Here is a 19,550-nt window from a genome sequence, read left to right on the forward strand (position 1 = left end):
TGAAAGGGTTGCTGGCCGTCTTCCTTGCCCCCCCCCCCCCTTGGGGTCATGGGCATGGCTGGGTGTCTTGGTCCCCCGGAGTCCTACTAGTTGTGGAGGGGTGGGGGCTTCGGCATCCTGGCTGGGGTCATGGGCATGGTGCGGGTGTCTTGTCCCCTGGAGTATAATAGTTGTGAAGGGGTGCTGGGCATCTGCTGGGGTCCAAGGGCATGGTGGGTGTCTTGTCCCCCTGGAAGTTCTAATAGTTTTTGGTGAAAGGGGTGCTGGGCATCTGCTGGGGTCAGGGCATGGTGGGGCTGTCTTGTCTCCTAGTTTTGTGAAGGGGTGCTGACATCTGCTGGGTCAGGGCATGGTGGGTGTCGTTGTCCCTGGAAGGTTCCTACACAGATTTGTGCAGGGGTGCTGGGCATCCTGCCTGGGGGTCAGGGCATGGTGGGTGTCTTGTCCCCTGGAGTCTAATAGTTGTGAAGGGGTGCCTGAGGCATCTGCTGGGGTCAGGACATGGTGGGTGTCTTGGTTCCCCGGAGTCTACTTGTTGTGCAGGGGTGTGGCGTCTGCTGGGGCAGGCATTTGGTGGGTGCTTGTCCCTTGGAGCTACCTTAGATGTGCAAGGGTGGCTGCGTCTGGCTGGGGTCAGGGCATGCGTGGGGTGTCCTTGTCCCCGAGTTACTAGTTGTGCAGGGGGTGCTGGCGTCTGCTGGGTCGGGCATGGTGGGTGTTTGTCCCCTGGAGTCTACTAGATGTGCAGGGGTGCTGGCGTTTCTGCTGGGGTCAGGGCATGGTGGGTGTTCTTGTCCCCCGGAGCTACTAGTTGTGCAGGGGTGCTGGCGTCTGCTGGGTTCAGGGCATGGTGGTGTCTTGTCCCCTGGAGTTCTACTAGATGTGCAGGGGTGCTGGGCCATCTGCTGGGGTCAGGCATGGTGGGTGTCTTGTCCCCGGAGTCTACTGAGTTGTGCAGGGGTGCTGGCGTCTGCTGGGGTTCAGGCCATGGGAGGTGTCTTGTCACCCTGGAGTCTACTAGATGTGCAGGGAGTGCTGGCGTTCTGCTGGGGTCAGGGCATGGTGGTGTCTTGTCCCCGGAGTCTAACTAGTTAGTGCAGGGTGCTGGCGTCGCTGGGTCAGGGATGGTGGGTGTCTTGTCCCCTGGAGCTACTAGATTGTGCAGGGGTGCGGCATCTGCTGGGGTCAGGCATGGTGGGTGTCGTCCCCGCGAGTTCTACTAGTTGTGCAGGGGTGCTGGCGTCTGCTTGGGGTCAGGCATTGGGGGTGTCTTTCCCCCGGGTTCTACTAGTTGTGCAGGTGGTGCTGGCGTTTGTGGGGTCAGGCATGGTGGGTGTCTTGTCCCTTGGGAGTCTACTAGATTGTGCAAGGGTGCGGCGTCTGCTGGGGTCAGGGCATGGTGGGTGTCTTGTCCCCCGGAGTCTACTAGTTGTGCAGGGGTGCTGGCGTTCTAGCTGGTCAGCGCATGGTGGGTTGTCTTGTCCCCTGGAGTCTACTAGATGTGCAGGGGTGCTGGCATCTGCTGGGTCAGGCATGGTGGGTGTCTTTGTCCCCCGGAGTCTACTAGTTGTGCAGGGGTGGGCTTGGCGTCTGCTGGGGTCCAGGGCATGGTGGTGTTCTGTCCCCTGAGTCTACTAGATGTGCAGGGTGCTTGGCATCTGCTGGGATCAGGGACATGGTGGGTGTCCCTGGAGTCTAAATAGTTGTGGGGGGTGCTGGCCCCCCCCCTCCTTCCCCCCACCCCCCCCCCCCATCCTTGCCCCCTTGGGGGTCAAGGGCATGGGGTGGGGAGGGGTCCTCTTGTCCCTGGAAGTTAATAGTTGTGCAGGGGTGCTGGCATCGCAGGGGTAGGGCATGGTGGGGTCTTGTCCATGGAGTCTAATAGTGGAGTGGGTGTGCATCTGCTGGGGTCAGGGATGGTGGGTGTCTTGTCCCCTGGAGTCATTGTTTGGAGGGGTGCTGGCATTGCTGGGGTAGGGCAATGGAGGGTGTCTTGTCCCCTGTCTATAGTTGTGGAGGGGGGGTGCTGGCATCTGCTGGGGGTCAGGGCATGGTGGGTGTCTTGTCCCCTGGAGTAATAGTTGTGGAGGGGTGGGGGCTGGGCATCTGCTGTCAGGGTTGGTGGGTGGGGTCTTGGTCTGGGAGTCTTAATTAATTATTGGGAGGGGGTGGATGCATCTGCTGGGGTCAGGGCATGGTGGGTGTCTTGTCCCCTGGTAATATTAGTTGTGTAGGGTGCTGGCATCTGCTGGGGCAGGGCATGGTGGGTGTCTTGTCCCCATGGACCGCAAATATTAGTTGTGGAGGGGGGCTGGGCATCTGGGTGGGGTCAGGGCATGGTGGGTGTCTGTCCCCTGGAGGGTCTAATAGTTGTGGAGGGGTGCTGGCATCTGCTGGGGGTCAGGGGGCATGGGTGGGTGTCTTGTCCCCTGGAGAAGAATATTAGGGGTGCTGGCATGCTGGGGTCGGGGGCAGGGGGTCAAGGGCCGGGTGGGTGTATTGTCACCGGGAGGGGTCAAACAAAAATAGGGTTGTCCCCGTATTTTGGTGGGGTGCTGGCATCTGTGGGGTCAGGGCATGGTGGGTTGTCTTGTCCCCTGGAGTCCTCAATGTTGTGGAGGGGTGCTGCATCTGCTGGGTCAGGGCTGGTGGGTGTCGTTTGTCCCCTGGAGTCTTAATAGTTTGTGGAGGGGTGCTGGCATCTGCTGGGGTCAGGGCATGGTGGGTGTCTTGTCCCCTGGAGTCTAATAGTTGTGGAGGGGTGCTGGCATCTGCTGGGGTCAGGGCATGGTGGGTGTCTTGTCCCCTGGAGAATATTAGTTGTGGAGGGGTGCTGGCATCTGCTGGGGTCAGGGCATGGTGGGTGTCTTGTCCCCTGGAGTCTAATAGTTGTGGAGGGGTGCTGCATCTGCTGAGGTTCAGGCATGGTGGGTGTCTTGTCCCCTGAGTCTAATAGTTGTGTAGGGTGCGGCATCTGCTTGGGGTCAGGCTGGTGGGTGTCTTGTCCCCTGGGAATATTAGTTGTGGAGGGTGCTGGGCCAAAAAATCTGCTGGGTCAGGGCATGGTGGGTGTCTTGTCCCTGGAGTCTAAGTTGTGGAGGGGGCTTGCATCTGCTGGGTGTCAGGGCATGGTGGGGTGTCCTTGGTCCCCCGGAGTCCTAATATTTGTGTAAGGGTGCTGGCATCTGCTGGGGTCGGGCATGGTGGTTGTCCTTGTCCCTGGATTCTAATAGTTGTGTAGGGTGCTGGCATCTGCTGGGGTCAGGAAGGTGGGTGTCTTGTCCCCTTGGAATATTATTTGTTGGAGGGTTGCCTGGCACTGCTGGGGTCAGGGCTGGTGGGTGTCATTGTCCCCGGGAGTCTAATAAGTTTGTGGAGGGGTGCTGGCATCTGCTGAGGGGTAGGGCATGGTGGGTGTCTTGGGTCCCCCTGAGTATAATATTTGGTGGGTAGGGGTGCTTGCATCTGCCCCTGGGTCAAGGGCATGTGGGTGTCTTGTCCCCTCTTGGAAGTAGTCTAATTTAGGTTGTTGGAGGGGTGCTGGCAGTCTGCTGGGGTCAGGGCATGGTTGGGTGTCTTTGGGTCCCCTGAGAATATTAGTTGTGCGGGGTGGCTGGCATCTTGCGGGGGTCCCAGGGCCTGGTGGGTGTCCTTGTCGCCCTGGAGTCTAATAGTTTTGTGGGCAGGGGTGCTGGGGCAATCTGCTGGGGTCTGGCATTGTGGGTGTCTTGTCCCCTGGAGAATATTAGTTGTGAGTGGTGGCTTGGCATTCCTGGGGCTGGGTTCAGGGTGGCATGGTGGGTGTCCTTGGTCCCCTGGAGTCTAATTTTAGTTTGGTGGAGGGGTTGCTGGGCATCTTCTGGGGTCAGGGCAGGGTGGTGTTCTTGTCCCCTGGAGTCAATATTATTGTGGAGGGGTGCTGGCATCTGCTGGGTGCAGGGCATGGTGGGTGTCTTGTCCCCTGGAGTCTAAATAGTTGTGGAGGTGCTGGCATTTCTGCTTGGGATCAGGGCATGGTGGGTGTCAGTCCCCTGGATCTAATAGTTGGTGGGAGGGGTGCTGGCTCTGCTGGGGTCCAGGGCATGGGTGGGAGTCCTTGTCCCCTGGAGAATAGGGGTAGCTGGGAGGGGTGCTGGCATCTGCTGGGGTCAGGGCATGGTGGGTGTCTTGTCCCCTGGAGTCTAATAGTTGTGTAGGGGTGCTGGCATCTGCTGGGGTCAGGGCATGGTGGGTGTCTTGTCCCCTGGAGTCTAATAGTTGTGGAGGGGTGCTGGCATCTGCTGGGGTCAGGGCATGGTGGGTGTCTTGTCCCCTGGAGTCTAATAGTTGTGTAGGGGTGCTGGCATCTGCTGGGGTCAGGGCATGGTGGGTGTCTTGTCCCCTGGAGTCTAAATAGTTGTGTAGGGGTTGCTGGCAGGGGTCTGCTTGGTCAGGGCATGGTGGGTGTCTGTCCCCGGCCCCGGAGTCTAATAGTTGTGGAGGGGTGCTGGCTATGCGGGGTCAGGGCATGGTGGGGTGTTTTCCCCGGGAGAATTATTTTTTTGGTGGTCTGGCATCCTGCTGGGGTCAGGGCTGGTGTGCTTGTCCCTCCCCTGGAGTCTAACTTAGTTTGTGGTAGGGTGCTGGCATCTGCTGGAGGGGTCAGGGCATGTGGGTGTCTTGTCCCCTGTAGTCGGAATAGTTGTGGTAGGGTTGCTGGCATCTGCTCTGGTGTCAGGGCATGGGTGGTCTTGTCCCCTGGATCTAATAGTTGTGGATGGGATGCTGGCATCTGCTGGGGTCAGGGCATGGTGGGTGTCTTGTCCCTGAGTCTAATATTCCCCGTTGTGGTATGGGGTGCTGGCATCTGCTGGGGTCAGGGCATGGTGGGTGTCTTGTGCCCCTGGAGTCTATAGTTGTGCAGTGGGGTGCTGGCATCTGCTGGGTCAGGGCATGGTGGGGTGTCTTGTCCCCTGGAGTCTATAGTTTGTGGAGGGGTGCTGGCATCTGCTGGGTTCCAGGGCATGGTGGGTTGTCTTGCTCCCCTGGAGTCTAATTAGTTTTTGTGGGGGTCAAGGCCTGCTGGGCATCTGCTGGGGTCACGCATGGTGGGTGTCTTGTCCCCCATGGAGCCCCTCTAATTAGTTGTGTAGGGGTGCTGGCATCTGCTGGGGTCAGGGCATGGTGGGTGGTCTTGTCCCCTGGAGTAATATTAGTTGTGAGGGGTGCTGGCATCTGCTGGGGTCAGGGTCATGGTGGGTGTCTTGTCCCCTGGGAGAATATTAAATGTTTGTGGCTAGGGGTACTGGCGATCCTGCTTGGGGTCCAGGTCAATGGTGGGGTGTCTTGTCCCCTGGAGGGTCTAAATAGTTTTGTGGGAAGGGGTGCTTGGCATCTGCTGGGTCAGGGCCATGGTGGGTGGGTTCCTTGTCCCCTGGAAGAATATTAGCTTGTGGTAGGGGTGCTGGCATCTGGCCTGGGGTCCAGGGCCATGTTTGGGTGTCCTTTCCCCCATTATGGAAGTTAATTAGTTGTGTAGGGGGTGCTGGTCATCTGCCTGGGGTCCAGGGCATGGCGGGTGTATTGTCCCCCTGGAGTCCTAATTAGTTTGTGTGGGGGGTGCTGGCATCCTTCTGGGGTCAGGCATGGTGGGTGTCTTGTCCCCGTAGTCTAATATTTGTGTCGGGATCTGAGCATCTGCTGGGGGGTTCAGGGCATGGTGGGTGTCTTGTCCCCTGGAGTCTAATAGTTGTGTAGAGGGGTTGCTGGCATAAAAAACAAATGCTGGGGTCAGGGCTATGGTGGGTGTCTTGTCCTCCTGAGTTCTAATAGTTGTGGATGGTGCTGGCATCATGCTGGGGTCAGGGCATGGTGGGTGTCTTGTCCCCTGGAGAATATTAGTTTTGGAGGGGTGCTGGCATCTGCTGGGGTCAGGCATGGTGGGTGCTTGTCCCCTGAGTCTAATGTTTTTGGATGTGGGGTGCTGGCATCTGCTGGGGTTCCAGGGCATGGTTTGGGTTGCCGTTGTCCCCCTGGATCTAATAGTTTGTGGTAGGGGTGCCTGGCAATTCTGCTGGGGTCAGGGCATGGTGGGTGTCTTGTCCCCTGGAGTAATAATAGTTTGTGGTATGGGGTGCTGGCATCTGCTGGGGTCAGGGCCATGGTGGGTTGTCTTTGTCCCCTGGAGTCCCCTAATAGTTGTGGAGGGGTGCTGCAATCTGCTGGGGTCAGGGCATGGTTGGGAGTCCTTGTCCCCTGGAAATATTAGGGTTTGTGGAGGGGTTCTGGCATCTGCTTGGGGTCCATGGGCATGGTATGGGTGGGGTCTTGGTCCCCTTGGGTCCCCTAATAATTTGTGGAGGGGTGCTGGCAATCTGCAGGTTGGGTCAGGGGCATGGTCTGGTATTGTCCCTGGAGTCTAATTAGTTGTTGGAGGGGTTGCAGGCATCCTGGCTGGGGTCAGTGGCTTGTCCCCCTGGACCTTGTCCCCTGGAGAAATATTATTGTGGAGGGGTGCTTGGCATCTGCTGGGGGGTCAGGGGCAATGGTGGGGTGTCTTGTCCCCTGGAGAATATTAGTTGTGGATTGGGTGCTGGCCATCTGGGGCTGGGGTCAGGCATGGTGGGTGTCTTGTCCCTCTGGAGGGGTCTAATAGTTGTGGTGAGGTGTGGTATCTGGGCTGGGTCAGGGCATGGTTGGGTTGCCCCTTTGGTCCCCTTAGTTCTAATTAGTTGTGGAGGGGGTGCTGGCATCTGCTTGGGGTCAGGGTCATGGTGGGTGGTCTTGTCCCCTGGAGAATCGATTAGTTGTGGTAGGGGTGCTTGGCCATCTGCTGGGTTCCAGTGCATAGGTGGGGTGTCTTGTCCCCTGGAGTCTATTAGTTTGTGGTAGGGAGGGGTAACTGGCATCTGCTGTGGGTTCATGGCATGGTGGGTGTCTTGTCCCCTGGAGTCTAAGAGTTGTGGAGGGGTGCTGGCATCTGCTGTGGGGGTCCAGGGCATAGGTGGGGTTCCTTGTTCCCCCTGGAGTAATATTAGTTTTTGTAGGGGTACTGGCTCTGGCTGGGTCAGGGCATGTGGGTGTCTTGTCCCCCTGGAGGGGTCTAATAGGGCGTGAGGGGTTGGGCTGGCATCTGCTGGGGTCCGGGCCCATGGTGGTGTCTTGTTCCCCGAGAATATTAGTTGTGGTAGGGGTGCTGGCAATCTGCTTGGGGGTCCATGGGCATGTTGGTGGTCTTGGTCCCCAGGTTAGAATATTAGGTTGCCCCGGTAAGGGTGCTGGCATCAGCTTGGGTCCGGCATGGTGGGTTGGTCCTTGGTCCCCTGAGTCTATTAGGTTGTGGATGGGGTTGCAGGCATCTGCTGGGGTCAGGGCATGGGGCTCCTTGTCCCCTTATCCCGGGAGAATATTAGTTGTGTAGGGGTGCTGGCATCTGCTGGGGTCAAGGGGCATGCTGGGTGTCTTGTCCGCCCCTGGATGAATATTAGTTGTATAGGGTGGGGGGGGGCTGGCCATCTTGCTGGGGTCAGGGCATGGTGGTGGCTATCTTGTCCCCCTTGAGTCTATTAGTTGTGGAGGGTTGCTGGCATCTGCTGGGGTCAAGGGCATGGTGGGTGTCCTATTTGTCCCCTGGAGAATTATTAGTTTGTGGAGGGTGGGGTCTGGGCATCTGCTGGGGTAAGGGCATGGTGGGTGTCTTGTCTCCTTTCCCCCTGGGAGTCTAATAGTTTGTATAGGGGGTGTTGGCATCTGCTGGGGTCAGGGCATGGTGGGTGTCTTGTCCCCTGGAGTCCTAATATTTGTGGAGGGGGTGCTGGCATACTTCTGGGGTCATGGCGAATGGTATGGGTGTCTTGTCCCCTGGAGAATATTAGTTGTGTAGGGGGTGCTGGCGATCTGCTGGGGTCCAGGGCTATGGTGGGTTGTCCTTGGTCCCCCTGGAGTCTAATAGTTTGTTTAGGGTAGGGTCTGGCATTCTGCTGGGGTCAGGGCATGGTGGGGTGTCTTTGTCCCCTGGAGGAATATTAGTTTGTGTAGGGGTGCTGGTTAATCGTGCTGAGGGGTCAGGGCATTGGTGGGTGTTCTTGTCACCCCTGGAGTCTATTAGTTGGTGGAGGGGTGCTGGCATCTGGCTTGGGGTCAGGGACATGGTGGGTTGTACTTGTTGCCATCCCCCTGGAGAATATTAGTTGTAGTAGGGGTGGTTCCTGGCATCTGCTGGGGTCAGGCATGGTGGGGTTTCTTCTTTTCCCCTGGAGTCGAATAGTTTGTGTATGGGGTGCTGGCATCTTGCTGGGGTCCAGGGCATGGTGGGTGGGGTTTCTTGTCCCCTGGTAGAATATTAGTTTGTGGAGGGGTGACTGGTCATCTGCTGGGGTCAGGGCATGGTGGGTGTCTTGTCCCCTGGAGTCATTTACTTGTCGTCTGCTGGGGTCAGGGCATGGTGGGTGTCTTGTCCCCTGGAGTCTATTAGTTGTGGATGGGTGCTGGGTTCTGCAGGGGTCAGGGCATGGTGGGTGTCTTGTCCCCTGGAGTCTATTAGTTGTGGATGGGTGCTGGCATCTACTGGGGTCAGGGCATGGTGGGTGTCTTGTCTCCTGGAGTCTATTAGTTGTGGATGGGTGCTGGGTTCTGCAGGGGTCAGGCATTGGTGGGTGTGTCTTGTCCCGTTTGGAGTCTATTAGTTTTTGGATGGGTGCTGGGCAATCTTCTGCTGGGGTAGGGCATGGTGGTTGTTCCCTTGTTCCCCTGGAGGGTTCTATTAGGTTGTTGGATGGGGTGCTGGGTTTCTTGGGCAGTGGTCAGGGGTGGGGCACATGGTGGGTGTCTTGTCCCCTGGAGTCTATTAGTTGTGGATGGGTGCTGGGTTCTGCAGGGGTCAGGGCATGGTGGGTGTCTTGTCCCCTGGAGTCTATTAGTTGTGGATGGGTGCTGGGTTCTGCAGGGGTCAGGGCATGGTGGGTGTCCTTGGTCCCCTGTGGAGTCTAATTAGTTTGTGGATGGGTTGCTGGGCATTCTACAGGGGGTCATGGCATGGTGGGTGTCTTGTCCCCCGGAAGAATATTTTAGTTGTGGAGGGGTGCTGGCATCCTGGCTTGGGTTTCAGGGCATTGGTGGGTGTCTTGTCCCCTGGAGAATATTAGTTTTGTTTTGGAGGGTGCTGGCATCTGCTGGGGTCAGGGCATGGTGGGTGTCTTGTCCCCTGGAGTCTACTAGTTGTGGGGTCAGACATGGTGGGTGGGGTCTTGTCCCCTGAGTCTACTAGTTGTGCAGGGTGGCTGGCGTCTGCTTGGGGTCAGGGCATGTGGGTGTCTTGTCCCCCGGAGTCTACTAGATGTGGCAGGGGTGCTGGCGTCTGCTGGGGTCAGGGCATGGTGGGTTGTCTTGTGCCCCTGGAGTCTACTGTTTGTTTTGCAGGGGTGCTGGGCATCTGCTGGTCAGGGCATGGTGGTGTCCTTGCCTCCCCTGGAGTCTAATAGTTGTGAAGGGTGGGGTGCTGGCATCTGCTGGGGCAGGGCTGGTGGTGTCCTTGTCCCCACTAGTTGTGAAGGGGTGCTGACATCTGCTGGGGTCAGGGGCCATCTGGGGTGTCTTGTCCCCCTGGAGTCTACTGTTGTTCAGGGGTGCTGGGCATCTGCTGGGGTCAGGGCATGGTGGGTGTCCTTGTCCCTGGAGTCTAATTAGTTTGTGAAGGGTGCTGGCATCTGCGGGGTCAGGGCTGGTGGGTGTCTTGTCCCCTGGATGTCTAATAGTTTTGTGAGGGTTGCTGGCATCTGCTGGAGGTTCGGGCATGGTGGGTGTCTTGGCCCCTGGAGTCTAATATTGTGAAGGGGTGCTGGCATCTGCTGTGTCGGGCATGGTGGGTGTCTTGTCCCCTGGAGTCTAATAGTTGTGTAGGGGTCTGGCATCTGCTGGGGTCAGGGCAGGGGGGTGTCTTGTCCCCTGGAGTTCCTAATAGTTGTGGAGGGGTGCTGGCATCTGCTGGGGTCAGGGCATGGTGGGGTGTCTTGTCCCCTGAGAATATTAGTTGTGGAGGGTGTGGCATTTGCTGGTGTCAGGGCATGGTTGGTGTCCTTGTCCCCTGGAGTCTAATACTTGTGTAGGGGTGCTGGCATCTTCTGCTTGGGGCAGGGCATGGTGGGTTTTGTCTTGTCCCCTGGAGTCTAATAGTTGTTTAGGGGTGCTGGCATCTGCTGGGGTCAGGCATGGTGGGTGTCTTTGTCCCCCTGGAGTCTAATAGTTGTGTAGGGGTGCTGGCATCTGCTGTGGTCCAGGGCATGGTGGGGTGTCTTGTCCCCTAGAATATTAGTTGTGGAGGGTGCGGCATATGCTGGGGTCAGGGCATGGTGGGTGTCTTGTCCCCTGGAGTCTAATAGTTGTGTAGGGTGCTGGCTCTGCTGGGGTCAGGGCATGGTGGGTGTCTTGTCCCCTGGAGTTTAAGTAGTTGTGTAGGGTGCTGGCATCTCTGGGGTCAGGGATGGTGGGTGCTTGTCCCTGGAGTCTAATATTTGTGTGGGTGCTGGCATCTGCTGGGTCAGGGCATGGTGGTGTCTTGTCCCCTGGAGCATTTAGTTTTGTGGAGGGGTGCTGGCATCTGCTGGGGTCAGGGACATGGTGGGTGTCTTGTCCCCGGTGGGAGTCCTATTAGTTGTTGATGGGTGCCCTTGGCATCTACTTGGGTCCCCATGGCAGGGTGGGTGTCTTGTCCCCGCTTGAAGTCTATTAGTTGTGGATTATGGTTTGGGCCTCTGCTTGGGGTCAGGGCAATGGTGGGTGTCTTTTCCCCCTGGAGTCTGTTATTGTGGCTGGGTCGCTGGTTTCTTGCTAGGGGTCCAGGGGCCATGGTGGTGGGTCTTGGTTTTACCCCTTGGAGTCCCTCCTTATTGTTGGATGGGTGTCTGTTTTCACATCAGCTGGGGTCACGGCAATGGTGGGGTTTCTTGTCCCCGCTTTTGAAGTCTTGTTTATGTTGTGGAGGGGTTGCTGGCTTCTTGCTGGGGTCAGGGCATGGTGGGGTGTCTTGGTCCCTTGGAAGTCTATTATTTGTGGAATGGGTGTGGGCTTCTGCTTGGGGTTCAGGGCATGGTTGGGGTTCGGTTGTCCCCAGGGGTGCAGGGTCCTATTAAAGTTTGTGGTGGTGGGCTTGGTTTCTTCTGCTTCGGGTCCCCCAGTGGCATGGTGGGTGTCTTGTCCCCCTGAAGTCATATTTAGTTTGTTGGAATGGTTGCTGGTTTCTGCTGGGTGTTCAGGGCATTTTGGGTGTCTTGGTTTTCCCCCTGGAGTCTGATTAGTTGTGATGGGGTGGGGCTGGGCAATCTGCTGGGGTCATGGCATGGGTTGGTGGTCTTGGGTCCCTTTCCTTGAATTCCCTATTATTTGTGGAATGGTTGCTGGCTTCTGCTGGGGTCATGGCATGGTTGGAGTGTTCTTGTCCCCTGGATCTCTTTAGTTTCCCCTGGATGGGTGCTGGTTCTTGCTGGGTCAGGGCTGGTGGGTGTCTTGGGTCCCCTGGAGGGTCTATTGTTAGTGGATGGGTGCGTGGGCATCTTGGGCTGGGGTCAGGGCATGGTGGGTTGTCTTTTCCCCCTGGAAGTCTATTAGTTAGTGGATGGGTGGCTGGCTTCTGCGGGGGGGTTTCAGGGCATGGTGGGTGTCTTGGGTCCCCTTGAGGGCTATTAGTTGTGGATGGGTGTCGCTTGGTTTCTGCCCTGGGGTCAGGCAAATGGTGGGTGTCTTGTCCCTGAAGATCAGTTAGTTTGTGGATGGGGATGCTGGCTTCATTGGACTGGGGGTCAGGCATGGTGGGGTTGTCTTTAGTCCCCTGAAGTCCTAGTTTAGTTGTTTGGATGGGTGCTGGGTTTTTTCTGCTAGTTTGGGTCATAGGGCTATGGGTGGGTGTCTTGTCCCCAGGAGTCTATTAGTTGTGGATGTGTGCCTGGTATCTGCTGGGGTCAGGGCATGGTGGGTGTCTTGTCTCCTGGAGTCTATTAGTTGTGGATGTGTGCCTGGTATCTGCTGGGGTCAGGGCATGGTGGGGTGTTCTTGTCTCCCCTGAAGTCTATTAGTTTTGTGGATTTGGGTGCTGGTCTTTCTGCTGGGGTCCAGGGCATGGTGGTTGGTTTTTCCTTGTCCCCTGAAGTCTATTAGTTGTGGATGGGTGCTGGTATCTGCTGGGGTCAGGGCATGGTGGTTGTCTTGTCCCCTGAAGTCTATTAGTTGTGGATGGGTGCTGGTTTCTGCTGGGGTCAGGGCATGGTGGGTGTCTTGTCCCCTGAAGTCTATTAGTTGTGGATGGGTGCTGGTATCTGCTGGGGTCAGGGCATGGTGGTTGTCTTGTCCCCTGAAGTCTATTAGTTGTGGATGGGTGCTGGTATCTGCTGGGGTCAGGGCATGGTGGTTGTCTTGTCCCCTGAAGTCTTATTTCGTTTGTGGTAATGGGGCTGGTTTCTGCTGGGGTTAGGGTCATGGTGGTTCTTTCTTGTCCCCTGAAGTCTATTAGTTGTTGATGGGTGCTGGTTTCTGCTGGGGTTAGGGCATGGTGGTTGTCTTGTCCCCTGACGTCTATTAGTTGTGGATGGGTGCTGGCATCTGCTGGGGTCAAGGCATGGTGGTTGTCTTGTCCCCTGGAGTCTATTAGTTGTTGATGGGTGCTGGCATCTGCTGGGTTCAGGTCATGGTGGTTGTCCCTTGTCCCCCTGGGATTCTATTAGTTGTGGATGGGTGCTGGTATCTGCTGGGGTCAGGGCATGGTGGGTGTCTTGTCCCCTGGAGTCTATTAGTTGTGGATGGTTCTGCATCAGGCTGGGGTCAGGGCATGGTGGGTGTCTTGTCCCCTGGAGTCTATTAGTTGTGGATGGGTGCTGGTTTCTGCTGGGGTCAGGGCATGGTGGGTGTCTTGTCCCCTGGAGTCTATTAGTTGTTGATGGGTGCTGGTTTCAGCTGGGGTCAAGGCATGGTGGGTTTCTTGTCCCCTGAAGTCTATTAGTTGTGGAGGGGTGCTGGCTTCTGCTGGGGTCAGGGCAGGTTGGTGTCTTGTCCCCTGGAAGTCTATTAAGTTGTTGGATGGTGCTGGCTCTGCTTGGGTCAGGGCCTGGTGGGTGTCCTTTGTCCCCTGGAGTTCTATTAGTTGTTGGATGGGTGCCTGGTTTCTGCTTGGGGGTCAGTCATGGTGGGTGTCTTCTTCCCCTGAAGGTCTATTTCGTTGTGGATGGTGGCTGGTTCGTCTGGGGTCAGGGCATGGTGGGTAGTCCTTGTCCCCTGGAGGTCTATTAGGGATTGTGGATGGGTTGCTGGCCATCTGCTGGGGTCAGGCGTGGTGGTTGTTCTTGTCCCCTGAAGTCTGTTAGGTTGTGGATGGTGCTGGCTTCTGCTGGGGTCAGGCATGGTGGGTGGTTTCTTGTCCCCTGGGGTCTATTAGTTTGTGGATGGGTGCTGGTTTCTGGCTGGGGTCAGGGCATTGGTGGGTTGTCTTGGTCCCCTGGAGTCTATTAGTTTGTGGATGGGTGCTTGGCGATCTGCTTGGGTTCAGGCATGTGGGTGGTCTTGTCCCCTTGAAGGTTTCTATTAGTTTGTGGATGGGTGCTGGCTTCTGCTGGGGTCAAGGGCATGGTGGGTGGGTTTCTTGTCCCCTGAAAGTCTTATTAGTTTGTGGATGGTTTCTGGTTTCTGCTTGGGGTTCAGGCATTGGGGGTGGGTTCTTGGTCCCCTGAATTCTATTAGTTTGGATGGGTGCTGGCTTCCTGCTGGGGTCCAGGGCATGTGGGTGTCTGTCCCCGGACTTCTATTAGTTGTGGATGGGTGCTTGTTCTGGGCTGGGGTCCGGGCATGGTGGTTGTCCCTTGTCCCCAGGAGTCTAGTAGTTGTGGATGGGTTGGCTGGCTTCTGATGGGGTCAGGGTGGTGGGTGGGGTCTTCTTCCCCGGAAGCATTAGTTGTGGATGGTGCGGGTTTTCTGCTGGGGTCAGGGGGCATGGTGGGTGTCTGTCCCCTGGAGTATATTAGTTGTTGATGGGTGCTGGTTTCAGATGGGTTCAAGGGCATGGGGTTTTGTCCTGGAAGTCTATTTAGTTGTGGAGGGGTGCTGGCTTCTGCTTGGGGTAGGGCATGGTTGGGTGTTCCCTTGTTCCCCTGAAGTCTATTAGTTGTGGATGGGTGCTGGCTTCTGTGGGGTTCAGGGCATGGTGGGGTGTCTGTCCCCTGAAGTATATTAGTTGTGGATGGGTCCTGGTTTCTGCTGGGGTCAGGGGCATCTGGGGTGTCTTGTCCCCCTGGAAGTTCTATTAGTTGTGGATGGGTGGATGGTTCTGCTTTGGGTCCAGGGCATTGGTGGGTGGTATTGGGGTCCCCCTGGAGCATTAGTTGTAGGGTAATGGGTGCTGGAATTCTGCTGGGGTCGGGCATGGTGGGTGTCTTGTCCCCTGGAGTCTATTCGGTTGTGGATGGGTGCTGGTTTCTCTGGGGTTCAGGGCCATGGTGGGTGTAATTGTCCCCCCTGGAGGTCTATTAGTTGTGGATGGGTGCTGGTTTATGCTGGGGTCAGGGCAATGGGGGTGTCTGTCCCCTGGAGTCTATTAGTGGGGATGGGTGCTGGCTGCTGGGGTCGGGCATGGGGGTGTCTTGTCCCCTGGGAGTCTATTAGTTTGTGGGATGTGTGCTGGTATCTGCTGGGGTCAGGGCGGTGGGTGGGGTCTTGTCTCCCCTGAAGTCTATTAGTTGTGGATGTTCCCCTGCCTGTATCTGCTGGGGTCAGGCATGGTGGGTGTCTTGTCTCCCTGAGTCTATTCGTTAGTGGATGTTTGTTCTGGTGGTCTTCTGGGGGTCAGGGCATGGTGGGTGTTTTGTCTGGAGTCTATTAGTTTTGGTGGGATGTTCCTATTCTGCTGGGGTCAGGGCATGGTTGGTGTCTTGTCCTCCATGGATAGTTGGGGAGGGTGCTGGTGTCTGCTGGGGTCAGGGCATGGTGGGTGTCTTGTCCCCTGGAGTCTATTAGTTGTAGAGGGGTGATGGCTTCTGTTGGGGTCAGGGCATGGTGGGTGTCTTTTCCTTTGAGTCTATTAGTTGTGGATGGGTGCTGGCTTCTGCTGGGGTCATGGCATGTTGGATGTCATGTCCCCTGGGGTCTATTAGTTTTGGATAGGTGCTCTCATCTGCTGGGGTCAGGACATGGTCGGAGTGTTGTCCCCAGGAGTCTATTAGTTTTGGATGGGTGCTGGCGTCTTCTGGGGTTAGGACATGATGGGTGTCTTGTCCCCAGGAGGTGCTGGTACTTGTTCATTGCTGGTTGGAGTGACTGGAGGCTGTTTCTAGTTTTCGGCTTGCTGGTCTATTAGTTGTGGATGGGTGCTGACGTCTGCTGGGGTCAGGACATGGTGGGTATCTTGTCCCCAGGATATGCTGGTACTTGTTCATTGCTGGTTGGAGTGACTGTAAGCTGCTCCCAGTTTTCAGCTTGCTGGTCCATCAGTATATAATCTGCATAATCGATATTTCTTATAATGACTGTTGGAATATTTAACTACATGCATATTTTTTATCTCTTCCCAAAAGATCTAGATTAAACGTAGCATTTAATGGTATGCATAACTAATAATTCCTTCAGTCTTTACTTCAAAGTATTAAGACAGTTTAGTTTCCACGATTAAGTGAATAAATCAGTTCTGCTAAGATCTGCCTTCGGTTCAGTTCAGTATTTGTTTATAATGCAATTGCAGGCATAATCAGCACGCACTCAGATTACCCATTTATTTTCTCCTTTAGGAGCTCTCTTATTTAAATAATTTATACATAAGATAAATTTTGGTATATGTACATATGTTCTTTGTTGGCATATATATCTATATTCATATGCATGTGGCATTTTTATATTTCAGTTATACATACACACAGGCATGCATACGAAAATAAGATATATCCTAATATATACAAACATTTGTCAATGGTGTATTTGGAATTCTTATATTCATACTTTCATAAGTATAATCTAGTACAAAGAAGATTCAGACCTCTAACTGTATATACATACATCTCTGTCTTGCCTAGTTTTAGCTCATTTGCCGCACTTCCCAACGCAAGAATTTGTGAGCACAGCTTCTCGTCCCGTTACAAAATCCCCTGGCCTACGGCTGTTTGTGCAGCCCGTTGCAGTATCCCTTGGCCTCAGGCTGTTTGTGCAGGCCATTGGAATATCCCCTGGCTTCTGGCTGTTTGTACAGCCCGTTGCAATATCCCTTGGCATGGTACTCATTTTTAAATGTACAGTATTCTCTTTCAGTTCTTTGATAAAACATCCTACCTGATTGGGGGCCATGATTTCAATCTGAATGAAATTGAAAATGGAATCTTGAGAGCAAACAAGAAAGGTGTTATACAGCTCTTTGCTCCTTTTGGGAAATCAGACCCAAGACGCTCTTTCAATCTTATTCAGGTAGGTTGTTTTACGCTTTAGAAGGCTTAAATTTATACTTGACCACAATTGAGTCAGTACAGATAAGCTTACTTGTTTGGCTTAGTGAGACTGGCCGCTATTGTTCTGACGAAGTCGATTAAGTGTAAAGTTCATCGTCACAGTAAATGTATCCTTGAAGTTTACTTGAACATGTTAAAGATAAGTAAACAATAACCATGGTCTTTCAGATCATGTTAATACTGTGATTGTGGTGAGCTTGGCTCTCTAATTTTATAAGAAGTTTTATTAATAACTGTTGTTGGACGTTTTCTTTCATTTCAAAATGGACTGATATTTCAGCAGTCATGAGGAGAAACATGAATCTTTTAAATTGTTGACCGCTGTACCAGTGATCTCTGCTTTTTTTTGGTACTGTAATGGTGTCATATGAGGTTGAGGATTAAAGATTGTCTTTTTGTTTTATGAAAAACAACTAATATTGTATAGACATACATACTTGTTCCATAATGTTATCTTAAGCAATAGGCTTAAAGAGCACCAGAATGAATGAAATTAATCTACTTATGTATAAGTAAGAATTTTTCAGTTAGTGTTATCTTCTCAGGTTGATCCAAGGATCCATTTTGCACTGAATTATGGTGCAAAAAGCTGTCCCCCAATCAAGACTTACAGTGCTGGGGTAAGTCCTTGAGATGTAATCTTACTTTAGTCACACCAGCATGAAAGATCTTGCAAGGAGAAACACCCCTGGTCCAGATGGGAGGGAAGGTGCCATTCCCCTATGTAACTCCATTGGAGTTGGTTTTGCAGCTCTGTTTTCCTGTTATTGTGATTTAACAAATATCTGATGTTTTATTTTACTGATTTGAACCATTCATCTTGGTGGGCTATGTTTCACCAGAGAATAGGTAAGGGTATCTAGGTCAGTCATCCTACTCACCTGGAGGTGTATGTTATTCTTGACTACTAACTTTGTCTCAAGTGTTTGAGACGTCTGGTACCTTGGGATTGTCCTCTGGTACAAGAGAGTCGATTACGTGCATCTCTGTCATCTCTTCTCTTCTATGGCTCTTCTGCATTGTCTTTTTGCATAGATTGCATTACATAGTATGGTAGGTGAGTTTGTAAACAAATATTATTGTAATAATGAAATATTTTTTGATAAAAATTCATATACTCTTAGTGCCTTATTCTTTTCCTGCACTATTTGAGATGGAGGCTGACATGGAAGAATAATATTCTCCTTCCCATTTGGGCCAGTGGGCTGCAAGCTTGGCATCTACAGTGAATAAATAGTAATGTAGAAGAAATTTGTGATACAGTATTGAAATTTTAACCAATTTCATATATGTACTAAACTAAAATACTGCTCCTTTAGAGAAACAGCATGAAAATACTTTGTGGGTTGTGAATTTAAACCTTGTTTTATATTGGTAGTTGGGTTATATAGATAGCTGCCTGTTCTTGATGTGCCAAATTTTCTTTGCTCTAATAAGGATGTGACTTAGCCATTTTTACACTAGTATCTCATATTTTCTGAGGTAAAATTAATTCTAATGTACACTGTATATTGAATTAGCCTAATGATTTTTTCATATTGTCTTGTCAGTGCAGGAATTTTCAGTAAAAATTTTAATTTCTTGACATTTAATTAAAAAAGAACAAAAAGACTGAAACAATTTGTAATGGCTTCATGTACATTGTACTTACTATTTTTCAAGTGATGTCTTGGTAGTGAATTAGGCTGAAATACGTAGAATGAAAAAAGGAAACTTTATTTTTTGAAAACTTCTTGATTTTCTCAGGGACTTTGTTGGAAATAAACATCATAGCCAACTCTACTTGATGCTGGACAGTGTATATTAAGCCCTCAGAATTTTGAGGGATCCATAACTTTTATGTGGTAAACAAGCACTATCCTGGCTTCCTGCTCATACTACAAACATATCAAAATTTGTTTCTTTGTGAGTGGTCTAATGATAATTCCCTTTGAATAGGTATAGTATTTGCATACCTAGGAGATAGAATCAAATTATCCTCCAGCATTCTTCATTTGTGATATATAAATTTGTTATATGGATAATGTCATTCGACATTGTAATTTCGAGGGGTGGGATTTTAACTCTTTGTTATCTCAAAGGAACAAAGAGTTAATAGACTCGAGATTGACAATACTTCTGCAAATCTGTCCTTTCAATGTTCAACATGCATTAGAAAAGCCAGGGGGGAATATTAGATACTAGCAGACTAATTTCCAGATTTTGGTAACCATTATTTTAAAGTGTGTTGCTACATGTGAAATTGTTACGTATATCTAAGCATTTGTGATTTTTTACCAGATTCTTAGTGGTTCTAAGGATTCTTACAAAATTACAGAATATCAGTGACGAGTTGAGAGTAGCAACAGAAGCATACGTATTTGGAAACAGATGAAGCACTAAAGATTGATATGGAAAATGGTATCATTTACTTGTCGTCACTTTTGCGTTGGTATACCTCTGACTTTGGAGATTCAGCCGAAGACATCTTATGATGGATATCCCGTAATGTCACATTTGTTGAGAAAAAAGGTTTAGAAAAGATTTTAGAATCAAAGAAGTGGAAAGTACGTTACCTAACTTATGACTGGTCATCAAATGAAAGGGAATAATTCTTGAAAACCGTAAGTTGCATGTTGAAAGAAGAGTTTTGAACAGGTAAGCAAAGTCATAATGTATAAGTGAACTTATAAAGTAGATCTGATGTATTTCAATACACATTCTCGTGAATGTTTCAATATAATATTTTGCTTTTGACTTGGGTGGATGTATGCACTTTTAATCAAGTTTAATGATGCTTGAGGTGTCCAAAGATGCTTGGTACTCTACCCATCACCTGTAACCTGTCTTTTAGGAGTCTGGTATATTTCTATCTTTGAATTAAGTCCCTCTTTATTTTACCATCTCATTCTTTTTCTGCTCCTGTCTAGTCCATGGCTTGGGCGTTGATGTTATGTTGCCTGGCTATATTTACGTAATTGAACTTTAAGTACACTCTGTTCTCAGTCCATGAGTATCAGGTAACATCACTTGAAAGAAAATTCATGCAGAAAAACTCCACTTTGTAGCAAGAAAATCTTTCTTTGTTAGGTGGGTTTACAGTTTTTTACATTTTTCCAATTACTTTTG

The 19,550-nt window shown here is 52.2% G+C and overlaps 2 protein-coding genes across 2 annotated transcripts; both read right to left on the reverse strand.

Annotated features, from left to right (window-relative positions):
* Positions 1-11,266: 11,266 nt before the first annotated feature.
* On the reverse strand, positions 11,267-11,860 carry LOC135196703 (uncharacterized). Its single transcript, XM_064223535.1, has one exon. It carries the CDS (start codon positions 11,858-11,860, stop codon positions 11,267-11,269), a length of 594 nt encoding a protein of 197 aa, XP_064079605.1.
* Positions 11,861-13,694: 1,834 nt separating this feature from the next.
* Positions 13,695-14,378, reverse strand: LOC135196704 (soluble scavenger receptor cysteine-rich domain-containing protein SSC5D-like). The gene has a single exon (XM_064223536.1). The coding sequence runs from the start codon at positions 14,376-14,378 to the stop codon at positions 13,695-13,697; it is 684 nt and encodes a 227-aa protein (XP_064079606.1).
* Between the last annotated feature and the right edge of the window lie 5,172 nt (positions 14,379-19,550).

Source organism: Macrobrachium nipponense, chromosome 18 (assembly GCF_015104395.2).
Source record: "Macrobrachium nipponense isolate FS-2020 chromosome 18, ASM1510439v2, whole genome shotgun sequence".
NCBI lineage: Eukaryota > Metazoa > Arthropoda > Malacostraca > Decapoda > Palaemonidae > Macrobrachium > Macrobrachium nipponense.

Coding starts and splice junctions, on each gene's coding strand:
- LOC135196704 (XM_064223536.1), bottom strand. CDS start 14,378: ATGCCCGACCCCAGCAGAATTCCAGCACCCATTACCCTACAACTAATG.
- LOC135196703 (XM_064223535.1), bottom strand. CDS start 11,860: ATGACCCAAACTAGCAGAAAAAACCCAGCACCCATCCAAACAACTAAA.